General features: G+C 41.0%; 2 protein-coding genes and 1 long non-coding RNA gene across 3 annotated transcripts; all 3 read right to left on the reverse strand.

Annotated features, from left to right (window-relative positions):
• Positions 1 to 96: 96 nt before the first annotated feature.
• On the reverse strand, positions 97 to 1,834 carry LOC138886356 (uncharacterized). The gene is made up of 3 exons (XR_011405047.1): positions 1,788 to 1,834; positions 1,389 to 1,455; positions 97 to 364 (listed from the first exon to the last, which is right to left on the reverse strand). It is a non-coding gene; the product is annotated as an uncharacterized lncRNA (long non-coding RNA).
• A 6,891-nt stretch (positions 1,835 to 8,725) lies between these two features.
• On the reverse strand, positions 8,726 to 9,673 carry LOC138885205 (uncharacterized). The gene has a single exon (XM_070166115.1). The coding sequence runs from the start codon at positions 9,671 to 9,673 to the stop codon at positions 8,726 to 8,728; it is 948 nt and encodes a 315-aa protein (XP_070022216.1).
• Positions 9,674 to 9,727: 54 nt separating this feature from the next.
• LOC138885206 (uncharacterized) lies at positions 9,728 to 13,102 on the reverse strand. The gene is made up of 6 exons (XM_070166116.1): positions 12,980 to 13,102; positions 12,683 to 12,865; positions 11,743 to 12,463; positions 11,352 to 11,545; positions 11,025 to 11,118; positions 9,728 to 10,065 (listed from the first exon to the last, which is right to left on the reverse strand). Exons 1-6 carry the CDS (start codon positions 13,100 to 13,102, stop codon positions 9,728 to 9,730), a joined length of 1,653 nt encoding a protein of 550 aa, XP_070022217.1.
• Between the last annotated feature and the right edge of the window lie 336 nt (positions 13,103 to 13,438).

The following is a 13,438-nucleotide window of genomic DNA, read 5'->3' on the forward strand; positions in this document are numbered from 1 at the left end:
GACCCAAATCCCGGTCGTGATGGCGCCCAACACACTACTAGGCAAGCCCGACCATTATTCAACACTTAAGCCAATTTATCAAAAACAGCGGAAAGAAATATCAATTAAGCAAGATTAAAGTACTGAAGATTTTAACAAAATACACAATATAATCTCACTAGGACCCGATGTCACGAATCTGAGCCTCTAGAATACAGAATATCATCCTAATACATGGTATATCCAAAGTCTGATATGCGGAAATAAAGAGATAGGATAGGAGGGAGAAGATCAATGGTTGCGAACGCCGTGCAGCTACCTCGATACTCCCATAGGCTGGATCTGCTGATCAACTGGATCTACTGAGCCTGAGACTGCCCTGGATCTGCACACAAGGTGCATGGAGTAAAGTGAGTACTCCGACCCAGTGAGTAATAAAAGTAACTACAGTCCGAAGATAAGAAAATCCAGTAAATACACAAAGTAAGCTAAAATCCAAATATACAGCAACATATGGAACTGAGCAGCTAAACACCAGTATAAATACAAATACATGAATGCAATGCAATGCATATGATGGTACATTCCAGTACCCACTGCGGCGTGCAGCCCGAGCCATCCATATTTATTTATCGTCGACGACGCTCACTGGGGGTGTGTACAGACTCCGGAGGGGCTCCTACAGCCCAAGCGCAATATCTTGGTCAGTCATTGTTACCTGACCGGTCAGCCATTGTTACCTGACCAATTTATATCATACAGTGCCATTGTTACCACTGTTCAAGTATATCATCCAGTGTCATTGTTACCACTATTTCAAGTATATCACACAGTGTCATTGTTACCACTGTTTCAAGTATATCACACAGTGTCATTCTTACCACTGTTTCAAGTATATCACACAGTGTCATTGTTACCACTGTTTCAAGTATATCACACAGTGTCATTGTTACCACTGTTTCAAGTCACTTTATAATCAGTCCAGAAAATAATATAATAAGCCCCTTGGGCATTTACAAAACAGAAGTTCCCAGCCCGGAATACATTTAAAAATATCATTTAAGTTTTCAACACTTAGAATTATGGCTGAGTTTGCAAAACAACATTTAAAACCTTGGACTGAAATTAAATGATATGCAAATCATGCTAAGCAGTAATATCAATCCTCGAAGGATTTTACAAATCGGCACAAGGCCCCAAACATGGCATCAAGCCCAGTAATATCAATGAAGTATGTGTATCAATCACCAGTATAGTATAAACATCACACGGGATGGACCAAGTCACAATCCCCAATAGTATCCGACCCCGCACTCGCCATGGAGTGCGTGTCACGCCTCAATATAGCGTTACGATGTGAAAGTCCGGGGTTTCAAACCCTCAGAATAGCATTTACATCTATTACTCACCTCTAACCGGCCGTAGACTAGTCCGCAATGCCCTTTCCTTTTGAATCGACCTCTTCGCGCATCGAATCTAGTCAAAACCACAACGAATACGTTACAATAGGCTAAGGGAATATAACCCAATCGAAAAGACTCGAAAAATGTCGAAAATCCCGAAATTAGCAAAACCCGAGCCCCGGGCCCACTTCTCGAAAAATTACAAAAGTCACATCACCGGATTCCTCGTCTCGCCACGAGTCCGTACATATAAAATTTACCAAAATCGGAGTTCATTTGACCCCTCAAATCACCAAATCTTATTTTCAAATCCCTAGGCCTAAATCCTCAATTTTTCTACAATTTTCATGCTCAAATCCATACATAATTGATGTACTTAACTCAAAATAGGTGGGGATAACTTACCTTCACATTGATGATGAAAATCCCCTCTTGAAGCTCCCCAAAAATCGTCCATACTTTGAAGAAATGAAGAAAAGTGAGCTAAATCCGTGTATAAAAGAATCTGCCTGTGCTTCGTCGAGTTGTACCTTGCACTTGTGCTATACAAGTTGTACATCCTATTAAAATTGTTCCTTGTCGGACACCTTCTGTTTAAACACCCATAATGTCTTGTATAAATATCCAAATGACAAACGGTTTGAATATTTAGAAACCAGACTCAAAGATCTTTAATTTTATAGGTTGTACACCACATAACTCTTTATATATCCCGAGATATGAGCTTCTAAAGTGCATCGTAAATTCTGCCGAAATTGCTCCAGCAGCCCTTTTCGATCCATCGTAACTTTCTGAGATGATATCCAAATCGCAAATGGTTTAACTTTTCGAAAACTAGAATCTATGGGCTACAACTTTCATGTGTTGCATTTTTTCTGATTTCTTATAGATTACAAGATATGAGCTTCCAAAATGGACTATTCGCAACAGAATTTCTGCAATTTTCTGCAATTTTTCCTAAGTCTGAAATCACTCCGAGACACCTCCGAAACACTCCCGAGCCCTCGGGGCTCCAAACCAAATATGAACACTGACTCTAAAACATCACACGAACTTGCTCGAGCGATCAAATCGCCAAAATAACATCAAAATCAATGATTTGAGCCTTAAATCCAAGAATTCTTTCAAATTTCATAAACTTTCAAATTTTCCAATTTAAGGCCGAAACCCGTCAAACAACGTCCGTTTGTAACCAAACTTTACAGGAAGCGCTTAACCAACATATATGACCTGTACCGGGCGTCGGAACCAAAATACGAGCCCGATACCATTACTTTCTGATCAAATTTCATTTTCATTTTCCTTAAACATTTTCAGAAAACAATTTCACGAAAAAATTCATTTCTCGGGCCTGGGACCTCGGAATTCGATTCCGGAAACACGTTCAACTCCCATATTTTTCTATGGACCTTTCAAGATCGAAAAATCACGGGTCCGGGTCCGTTTACCAAAAATGTTGACCAAAGTCAACTTTAACAATATTAAATATCAAAATTCTTCAAATTTTTCACATAATTCATATATTTCAACACAAAAATATTCCGGACACACTCCTAAATCCCAAATAACCTAACGAAGATATCCAAACCATAAAATTCGCATTTCGAATCCGATATCAAAATTTCCACTTCCGGCCAAATTTTCTCAAAATCCTTCAATTTTCCCTCTTTAGCTGAACGATTCCAAAATGACCTACGAACCTCCGAATCCACTTCCGATTGCGCTCCCAAATCCAGAATCACCATACGGAGCTACTCCCAGTCTCGGAATCCCAAACGGACATCAATAACACTGAAATGCATTTTAAACCAAACTGATGCAATTTCTTCTAAAATGCTATCTTCCACAATAGGCGCCAAAACGCTCCCGGGTTATCCAAAACCCGATCCGGGCATACGCCCAAGTCCGAAATCATCATACGAACCTGCTGGAACCTTCGGATCCCAATTCCGAGGTCGTTTACTCAAAATTCCAATCCTAGTTCATTTCTTCAATTTTAAGCTTTCAAAATGAGAATTTCCATTTAGATTTGACTCCAAACTTCCTGAATTTTAATTCTGACCATACACACAAGTCAATATACCTGAGATGAAGCCGCTCATGGCCTCAAACTGCTGAATGACGCGCCGGAGCTCAAAACGACCGGTCGGGTCGTTACAATCTCCCCCACTTAAACATACGTTCGTCCTCGAACGTGCTGAGAACTACACTGAAGTAGTCTGAAATCACTTGTTTAACACATCATGCACCTTCCCATGCTACCACTACTCCGTTGAGCACATTAGCTCGATAATTCTGTAGATATACTTATTTATTCAAGCAAATAAGCCATTAGGCCCAATTCCAACATCCTGAATTTCCCTGCCAAGCCTGTTTCCATCATACGACCACCATATCAATCTCCACACGCTGTACCCAAACATGACTGCATAACTTTGCTGAATTCACACTTTGCATCACTTTACTCATAGAACCACAATAACATTCTTTAAACATAATAGTCGAAATTCCACGAATCTGATGCTCCCATTGCATCTCATGATCTACACAGGTCTTGCTCTAGTTTATTTTATTTTTTTTTTCAACACCGATACGACTGAAGAGATGTGCCGAAATTCACAACCAACTGCTGAATCAACAATTCATTGGATCTACACTCCTGACAAGTTCCATTACCTTGTCCCAAACCAAAGAATGATCTTTGCTCTATAATATACTTCATATAATCAGTTTGCACTGACCCCAAATCTAGTAACCTCGTCTCACCCAGTACGAACTGATCAGGCAATAAGCCACCTCAGACATAATCAAAAAATCTCACAAGATGCCACAATGTGCCAGTATGCTATCAATTCGAACGCGATACAAAAGGAAGGCAAACTCTAGAAGGAACTACTCAACTCGCACACTAACATAGACTTCCTCAGAAAACAGGGAAACAGAACACACAAAAGCAAATATTGGCACTGAACTGAACATCACACTGTTGCGGCGTGCAACCCGATCCAAACAACTTACCCATGGCGGTGTGCCACCCGATCCACATATAGAACTCACATAAGGAGATATACGTCGAGCTGAATAGCTCATCACATCAAAATACCGAATATCGGTCATAAACACACTAAGGTGCATAATATCATTCCCAAGGAAACATATAGCGCTATAGGCTACAAACTCAAGCACAACTGAGGTGCGATACATGATCTAAGTCTCATCCTGCTCATATAACATCACCGCTGAGCGGAACCTCAACACATAAGGAATTTACCAAGCCGTCTCACAACTCATACGGTGCAATATATCTTTACATGAATTAACTGACCACGAAATAAGACCGCGACTATCCTTCCATAAAGAGCGCATTGCTGAAATAAACACAACTGGCCTGACGTAAGGCTCACTTCCACATTTAAATCTATCCACCGACCTCAAGTCGATCCTGATCGTGCCAAGCTAGGCCAATAATCTTTCACAGGTCCATAACCCAATAAACAGAGTGCCCTCCAGGCATAAATTCTCAAATGGATGATATTACCAAAATCCTCATACTTGGTTTAAATTTCTAATTAATCAAGTGACTACATGTCACACTTATACAATATTCCTGTGGGACAAGCTCCCACCATCTTCCGAAATAATTAACGTGTCTGCACATCCAAACCACCAGCTGCACTAACGCTGAAAAGCGATCAAGAATCCCTAACCAGTATGCAAAGCCTTTCTCACAGGACACCAACCTCAGGTGATACTGACGTCAATACCCATCTTACTCGAAACACTAAAACTCATAGACTGCTCATCCGAGATAGTGACATCACAGTCATTGACCAAACTGCAACCTTGGTCCTTACTTCAAATTCCATACCACTCACTGCACCTCACGTGCCAATATACGATAGACGCGATTTCCATCACAACTCTTGAACCGCCGATAGGCTAATACTTCATCACATAAGACTTTCTATTTAACTCACTTCAGGAGAACTATAGCAGCATACAGGCGAATCCTCATAATCGTCGAATATTCCAATCTCTAAGTAGTTGTCCAAGCCACCATAACACTTTCTGGGATCCGCCTACTCATAATAGGCCCTAACAGAAGAATGATTCAGAATAACATCAATCACTACGGCTGACAAGCCTCACACGCACCGCCACAAATCTCATGCATAACTCAATCACGCTGAACGAACCGATCACTGACACCAATATACCAACTCAACTATGGATAATCAATCTACTTCCTTCCAATTTATCCTTGATTGCCTTAGAAATAATAATATCTCCCTTTAACACCTAACTTATTTCAACCAAACTCACCCCGAGTGACCTTAAATCACAAGACCATGCTGTCTCAAATACCATGACCATTTCATGTCTCTCAAATGCTACACCGCAAGTCAAAACATCATAGAACATTCTGTGCCTTTCTTCAAAATTAATAAGTGGAATAGAAATAAAATATTGTTTGTATATTTAGTGAAAGATTATGGGATGAAATCTAAACAACTTACCAAAAATTGTTCCATTGGTGCACTTTGATGCCTCATCGAATGAAATAAAATTATTTGAAAAACCAATGGTCGAAAAGTGACTATTGCTTTCTTCAACTAACGTACTTTCCTTAAATCCAATCTCAAGCTCCTTGTGCACTGATTGAAAATTCGGATTTGCACTATTGGTGCGTCCGTTTATGATATAACAGATCTTGTTTTGTTGTAAATAATTTTTCCATAACTCAATATAACCATTGAAAACTGTAGCGTGAATTTTTGTTCCCTGTAAAAAATTTCACTGTAAGTTAATCTGATGGTTAAAACTATAATATGAAAAGACTTGAAATAAAATATTGATATAAAATAACAATTACCTTTTTGTCAACTAATGTCACAATTTTTCGAGTTCCTTGATTTGTTTTATTGTTGAACTCTTTTACTATTCCACTCCCAAACACTAACACTTGTATTACCCAACTTGAATCAGATACTCTTAGACTATTAATTGGGACACATTAGTCTAACAATTCCTTTTCACTGGCCATTGCAAGTGTACCTAAAATAAAGCATGCATAAGAGTTTTATAAGTTATCAAAGTGACTAATTCAATAATTGATTATTTTTATGATATAAGGAAGATTGTTTACCTGAACAGATGTAATTGTTGAAATCTGAGTGATTCAAGCATGGAAATTGCAATAATGCAAATCATGTAGTATTAATATAACACAAATTAAAGCAGATAGTATAATTTTTAATTCTTTTTAAAACAAGCAACTTGAGCTGGCATAGCAATTATAAGTATTATTAATTATACAACAAAGGAAATAAATAATACTAATATTTAAGTGATAAGACTTAGATCGAATGTCTAACCGATTTTCTATGATGAGTTGCAATTCTTCAATAACCTGTAATAAAATTTGTAAATTATGTGAGATGTGAAATTAGCCAAGTCAAAAACATGAAACAAAAACTATATAATAAAAAGTTATTGATGCAACAATAAAAATAAATTATTGATACAACACTAAAAACTGGTACATGCAAACGTGCTTGGAAAATACAAAGTAGCAAAAGATGTTGATATTAGTAAAAAAAACAACACCTGAAATCGCGATGTTGGAATAGGGCGAACTTTGATGATTAAATTGTGACATTGTAGCTTCTTTTATAGAAGTATTATGGTACACAATTTGACACATAAAAGGAATTTTATAAAGTAAATTTGTGTGTAGGTCAAAGAGACCAGAAAAATTTACCAAATAATAAAAACTTCTACTATAATGTTTCCTGGACGAAGTCAAATTCTAAACACTTTCCTTGTGTGCAACAGAACCTTTTCTTGTGCAATTTCACAATAAACTTTCCTTATGCAATAGTACAAAATTTTTATAGTTTAGGAATTTTTTTTGTTAAGTTTCCTTGGGTTAGAAACGGGACAAAATTTAATGAGAGTAAAAGTTTAGGAATTTTTTTTTGTTAAGTTTCCTTAGGTAAGAAACGTGACAAAATTTAACCAATTAATTAAGGAAAAGTTTAATAACAAATAATTGAAGAAAAATTTACCAAAAAATTCGAAAACTAAATTAATTAAGTGATATTTTAAATATTTATGAAATACTTAAATTACTATATTGTCCTATGGGAACTCTATGTCCCCAAGGGATGGAGCTCTTTGAGGCCTTGGCATGAAAGTCGTCCTCTGCCAATTCTGATTCGAACCTTGAGGCATCATATGTAGGCTGTTGGGACGTGCCTGCCGATCTCTTTTGCTTCTTACGAGCCATATGACCTGCAAAGAATACAAGAGAACCATCAAATATATCCTACATGTGTCAGTCGGATGGTTACTCAGACTTCACCACCCGATGACACCAAATAATATCCCCCATTTATTCCATTCATACACTATGCCAAACCCCCAACTAGTGAGGTGTTCCAGGTTACAACCTCCACAATGGCCCCACAACCTTTTTACAAATTCTGGCATACAACACCCCACACTTACTCCCTCAAGTGATTCACGTTAAATATAACACCACCATTCACCAAATACAACACCACCACAACCTAGGATAGGCACAAAATGCCTCAAAATAGCACCAGAAGCCCCAAATTTTCGGCCAAAAAGGGCCCTTCACCAAACTACACCGCAAAAATTATTTTCAGGCCTCCAAATCATCTAAACAACCCCCACAATCGAAGTATAAGAAAGACCCAACCATTTTAGCATCAAACAAATCCACAAGAAGCAAATACAACAATAAAAACAGAGAAGAAGTAAAAATTGAAAGAAAATCTACACTATTCCTATCTAGGGTTCAACTAAACTAGTTTAGACTAAATTACACTAATTAGAAGAAGAAATAGAATAAAAAAGAAGAGAACACTTACTTGATGAAGGTTGGAAGGAGTGGGTAGTAGTGAGAGGAGGTATGGAGAAGATAATAATGGCGGTTTTTGGGAGTGAGGGAGGGATTTGAGAGAGAAAGAGAAGAGAGGATTTGGGTTTTATTTTGGGGGGGGGGGGCAAGGGTTAGGTGAATTAGAAAAGGGGGAGGGGGGAAATTTTCTGCATACCTGGGCCCGACAGGGTCTGCTGCGGTCACGGTTGAACCGCGGTAGACGAAGTTCAGAGAGGGGTTCCCACCGCGGTTCTACCGCGGTCACGGTGGAAACGCGGTGAACGAAGTTCAGAGGGGGTCTCTGACCGCGGTCTGGGCAGTTGTCTGATTTTTTGATTTTTTTTTCATATAATGTGTTACACTTACAACAATTTCGTGGGTTGCCTCCCACGCAGCGCCTGATTTAACGTCGCGACATGACGCAGGATGAGCGCATTTAAGGCTCGCTCGACCTCTGTGGTTCAGTCAGATGTAGCTCAGACACTTCCTTTTTCTCGCTCATGCCCATATATGGCTTCAATCTTTGACCATTGACTCTGAATGTACGAGAGTCATTCTCTGTGGCAATCTCTACAGCTCCTGAAGGGAAAACTTCAACTACTCGAAATGGTCCAGACCATCGTGACTTAAGTTTACCTGGGAACAGATGTAGTCTTGAGTTGTATAGCAATACCATGTCCCCGGGTTTGAAATTTCTCTCAACCTTGTTTTGGTCATGCAGCCTCTTCATTCTCTCCTTGTACAATTTTGTGCTCTCAAAAGCAAGATATCTGAACTCCTCGAGCTCATGCAATTCAGTGACTCTTGACGTGCCCGCAGCTTCCATGTCTAAGTTCAGCTGTTTCAATGCCCACCACGCTTTATGTTCAAGTTCCACTGGCAGGTGGCAGGCCTTCCCAAACACCAACTTGTATGGTGATATACTAATTGGAGTTTTGAAGGTAGTTCTGTAAGCCCAGAGTGCATCATCTAGCTTCCTCGCCCAATCAGTTCTTGTGGCGTTCACAATTTTGGTTAACACACTCTTGATTTCTCTGTTGGACACTTCAACCTGTCCACTACTTTGCGGGTGGTAAGGAGTAGCCACCTTGTGGGGCATATCGTACTTAGCAAGCAACTTTTCAAAGGCCCTGTTGCAGAAATGAGTGCCTCCATCACTGATAATTGCTCGTGGTGTCCCAAAGCGGGTGAATATGTTCTTCTTTAGAAATCCCACCACCACTTTTGCATCATTGGTGGGTAACGCCGCAGCTTCCACCCATTTGGACACATAGTCTATAGCAACAATAATGTACTTATTGCCATAGGAGCTGACGAAGGGACCCATGAAGTCAATCCCCCAGACGTCAAACACTTCCACCTCTTGAATTGGGTTCATGGGCATCTCGTGGCGTCGGGAAATGTTCCCGGTCCGATGACATTCATTGAAGCCCTTCACCTATAGGTGCACATCTTTAAACACTGTCGGCCAGAAGAATCCAGCCTCTAGCACCTTTGCCGCTGTCCTAACCCCTCCAAAGTGTCCACCATATGTCGATGCGTGACAAGCCTGCAAAACAGAAAATTGCTCTATCTCGGGGACGCATCTCCGGATCATATTATCAAGGCATATTCTAAACAGATAAGGTTCATCCCAGTAATACTGGCGGCTTTCACGAAAAAATCTTTTCCTTTGGACCGATGAAAGGTCTTGAGAAACTATACCACTGGCCAGGTAATTAGCAAAGTCTGCATACCATGGCGCTTCCTGATAAGTGGTGGCGAGCAGCTGCTCGTCTGGAAAAGTTTCCAGTATTTCCTCAACCTCAACTACATTTTCAGCTCCCTCAAGTCGTGATAGATGATCAGCGACTTGATTCTCAGTGCCCTTACGGTCACAAATCTCAAGATCGAACTCTTGCAATAGCAACACCCAACGAATCAGGCGGGGCTTAGATTCTTTCTTTTCTATTAAGTACCTGAGAGCTGCATGGTCAGTATATACAATTACCTTGGACCTTATTAGGTAGGATCAGAACTTGTCAAACGCGAACACTACAGCCAACATCTCCTTTTCAGTCATAATGTAGTTCAACTGGGCTCCACTCAGCGTTCTACTAGCATAGTAGATTGGGTGCATCAGTTTGTCTTTCCGCTGGCCCAGCATTGCTCCCACTGCATAGTCACTAGCATCACACATTAGTTCGAACGGTTGCTCCCAGTTGAGGGCAACAATGATGGGTGCTGTGACCAGTCTCTTTTTCAACTCCTCAAATGCTACCCTGCAATCATCAGAAAACAAAAACGGGTGATCTTTTTCTAACAACTTACAGAGAGGGTTGGCGATTTTGGAGAAGTCTTTTATGAACCTCCGGTAAAAACCGGCATGTCTAAGGAAGCTTCTGATGGCTTTGACTGAAGTTTGTGGAGGCAGCTTTGCTATTACATCAACTTTCGTGCGATCTACCTCTATTCCCTTACTTGACACCCAGTGCCCCAGGACTATGCCTTCTTGTACCATGAAATGACACTTTTCCCAGTTCAGAACCAAGTTAGTCTCGATGCACCGTTTCAGCACACGCGTCAGATTTATCAGGCACTCATCAAATGAATTCCCCACCACTGAGAAGTCATCCATGAACACCTCCATTATGTCCTCAACCATGTCAGTGAATATGGTCATCATGAACCGTTGGAATGTGGCAGGTGCGTTGCATAGGCCAAAGGGCATCCGTCTAAAGGCATAAATGCCATACGGGCATGTGAAGGAGGTCTTCTCTCTATCCTCCGGTGCAATGGAGATCTGATTGTACCCTGAGTACCCATCCAGAAAACAGAAGTGTGACCTTCCTGCCAATACGTCCAACATCTGATCAATGAAGGGAAGTGGGAAGTGGTCTTTCCGGGTGGCTAGATTCAACTTTCGATAGTCCATACAAATTTTCCAGCCTGTGACGGTTCTTGTTGAGATCAATTCATTGTTGTCATTTGTCACAACCGTCATGCCACCCTTTTTTGGAACATATTGCACTGGGCTCACCCAGCTGCTGTCAGAGATTGGGAAAATAATTCCCGCATCCAACCACTTTATCACCTCCTTCTTCACCACTTCCTTCATGTTGGGGTTCAGTCTCCTCTGATGTTCCCTGGAAGGTTTGTGCCCCTCTTCCAGCTGAATCTTGTGCATGTAGTAGGCGGGGCTGATCCCCCTGATGTCTGCCATGGTCTACCCTATGGCAGTTTTGCACTCCCTTAGTACCTGTAAAAGTTTTTGAACCTGCACATCTAACAAACTAGATGAGATAATAACAGGTAATGTGGAGTCAGGTCCCAGAAATTCATACCTGAGGTGGGTTGGCAATGGCTTTAACTCCAGTTTTGGTGGTTCTTCAATGGATGGCTTAGCTGGAGGAGTTTCTCTCTTTTCTAAGTGCAAGGGCTCAAACTCTAGATTTCTCTCCCAGAACGCTCTACCTTCCAATGCCAACACCCATTCCGCCAAATCCTCACCATTCACTTCATCTAAGTTCATCAAACATGCAGCCAGGGTGTCCTCACTTGTCAACACCTCATCATCGAACTCTACAATTACATCCACGACATCAATAAGAGAGCAATTGGCAAACTCACTTGGTCGCCTCATAGATTTCTGCACATTGAATGTTATTTCCTTATCATTGAGTCTCATTTTGAGCTCCCCAGTCTCACAGTCAATCAGAGCTCTCCCCGTGGCCAAGAATGGTCTTCCTAAGATTATAGAAATCTCTTCATCCACTTTGCAATCCAAGATCACAAAATCTGCAGGGAACACAAATTTCCCCACCTGAATAAGCACATCATCAAGGATATCGAATGGACACTTCACAGTCCTGTCGGCCAGCTGCAACAACATGGAGGTGGGTCTAGCTCTCCCAATGCCCAACCTCTTATAGATATCCAGGGGCATAAGATTAATGCTGGCCCCTAAATCACAGAGCGCCTTAGCAAAGGCGAAATTCCCAATAGTGCATGGAATTGTAAAGCTACCTGGATCAGACAGCTTTTCAGCAATAGGTCTCGTCACCACTGCACTACAGGTCTGAGTAAGTGTAATCATAACCAAGTCTTGAAAATTAAATTTTCGGGACATCAAGTCCTTCATCATTTTTGCGTACCTAGGCATCTCCTTTAAAGCTTCAATCAGTGGAATATTTACCTGGATTTGTTTGAGCATTTCAAAGAACTTTTTATACTGCTCCTCCTTTTGATGCTTGGCCAGCCTCTATGGAAAGGGTGCAGGAGGTCTCTTCTTCCTAATCACTTGGGACTTCTCTTTATCAGCTACTATTTCAACTACTGGCTCTTCAACTAGCTCAGCTACTTTCTCGGTCTCCTACTAAATGTTCTTTTCTTCCTGAGCAGGCTGGACTGTCACCTCTGTCAGTATCGTAGACTCATCCAGCTCAATGGGCACTGGAATGAATGTCTCAGCCTGTATATTTTCTCGAGCTCTCTCTTGTTCTACATCTAGATCCCTACCATTACGGAGACTCACCGCCATCAGCTGCTTTGGGCCCTGATATTTTGGATTAATCTGGGTGTCTGCAGGTAATGTCCCCTAAGGACGATTGTTCAGAGACATTGAAATTTGGCCCAATTTCACTTCAATATTTTTGATTGCTGCGTCATGTGCATCTACTCTTTCATTTATGTTTGCATTGGACCCAATAACCTGCAACATCATTGCTTCAAGTCTAGTGAACCCATCTTTTTGCCTTCCACCATGCTGTTGCTGAGGTGGGAGATACCCTTGCTGCTGATTGTTGTACCCTTGTGGCCTTGGATAAGGTGCCATATTATTGGGAGGTCTCATACCTCCCATGCTTCCAGCGTTATACTGTGGCTGAGGTGGTCTTTATGGCTGCTGAGTTTGCTGACCCCAGTTCTGATTGCCCTGTCTCTGGCCTCCATAGTTTGACACATAGTTCATGTCTTCAGGGTGCTGCTGATGATGATCATGTTCTGCATTCCAAGGATTACCAACTGACTGACTAATGCAAGATGTGCACAAGCCCCCATTGGTAGTATCTACAAAGTGCACTTGTTGTTTCTGCCCTGATTCCTCCACCTTTTTGGTGAGTATGCTCATCTGTGTTAAGAGGGTCGCGACATTTTCAGCCATGGAATTTGA

Source organism: Nicotiana sylvestris, chromosome 2, assembly GCF_000393655.2.
Source record: "Nicotiana sylvestris chromosome 2, ASM39365v2, whole genome shotgun sequence".
Classification (NCBI taxonomy): Eukaryota; Viridiplantae; Streptophyta; class Magnoliopsida; order Solanales; family Solanaceae; genus Nicotiana; species Nicotiana sylvestris.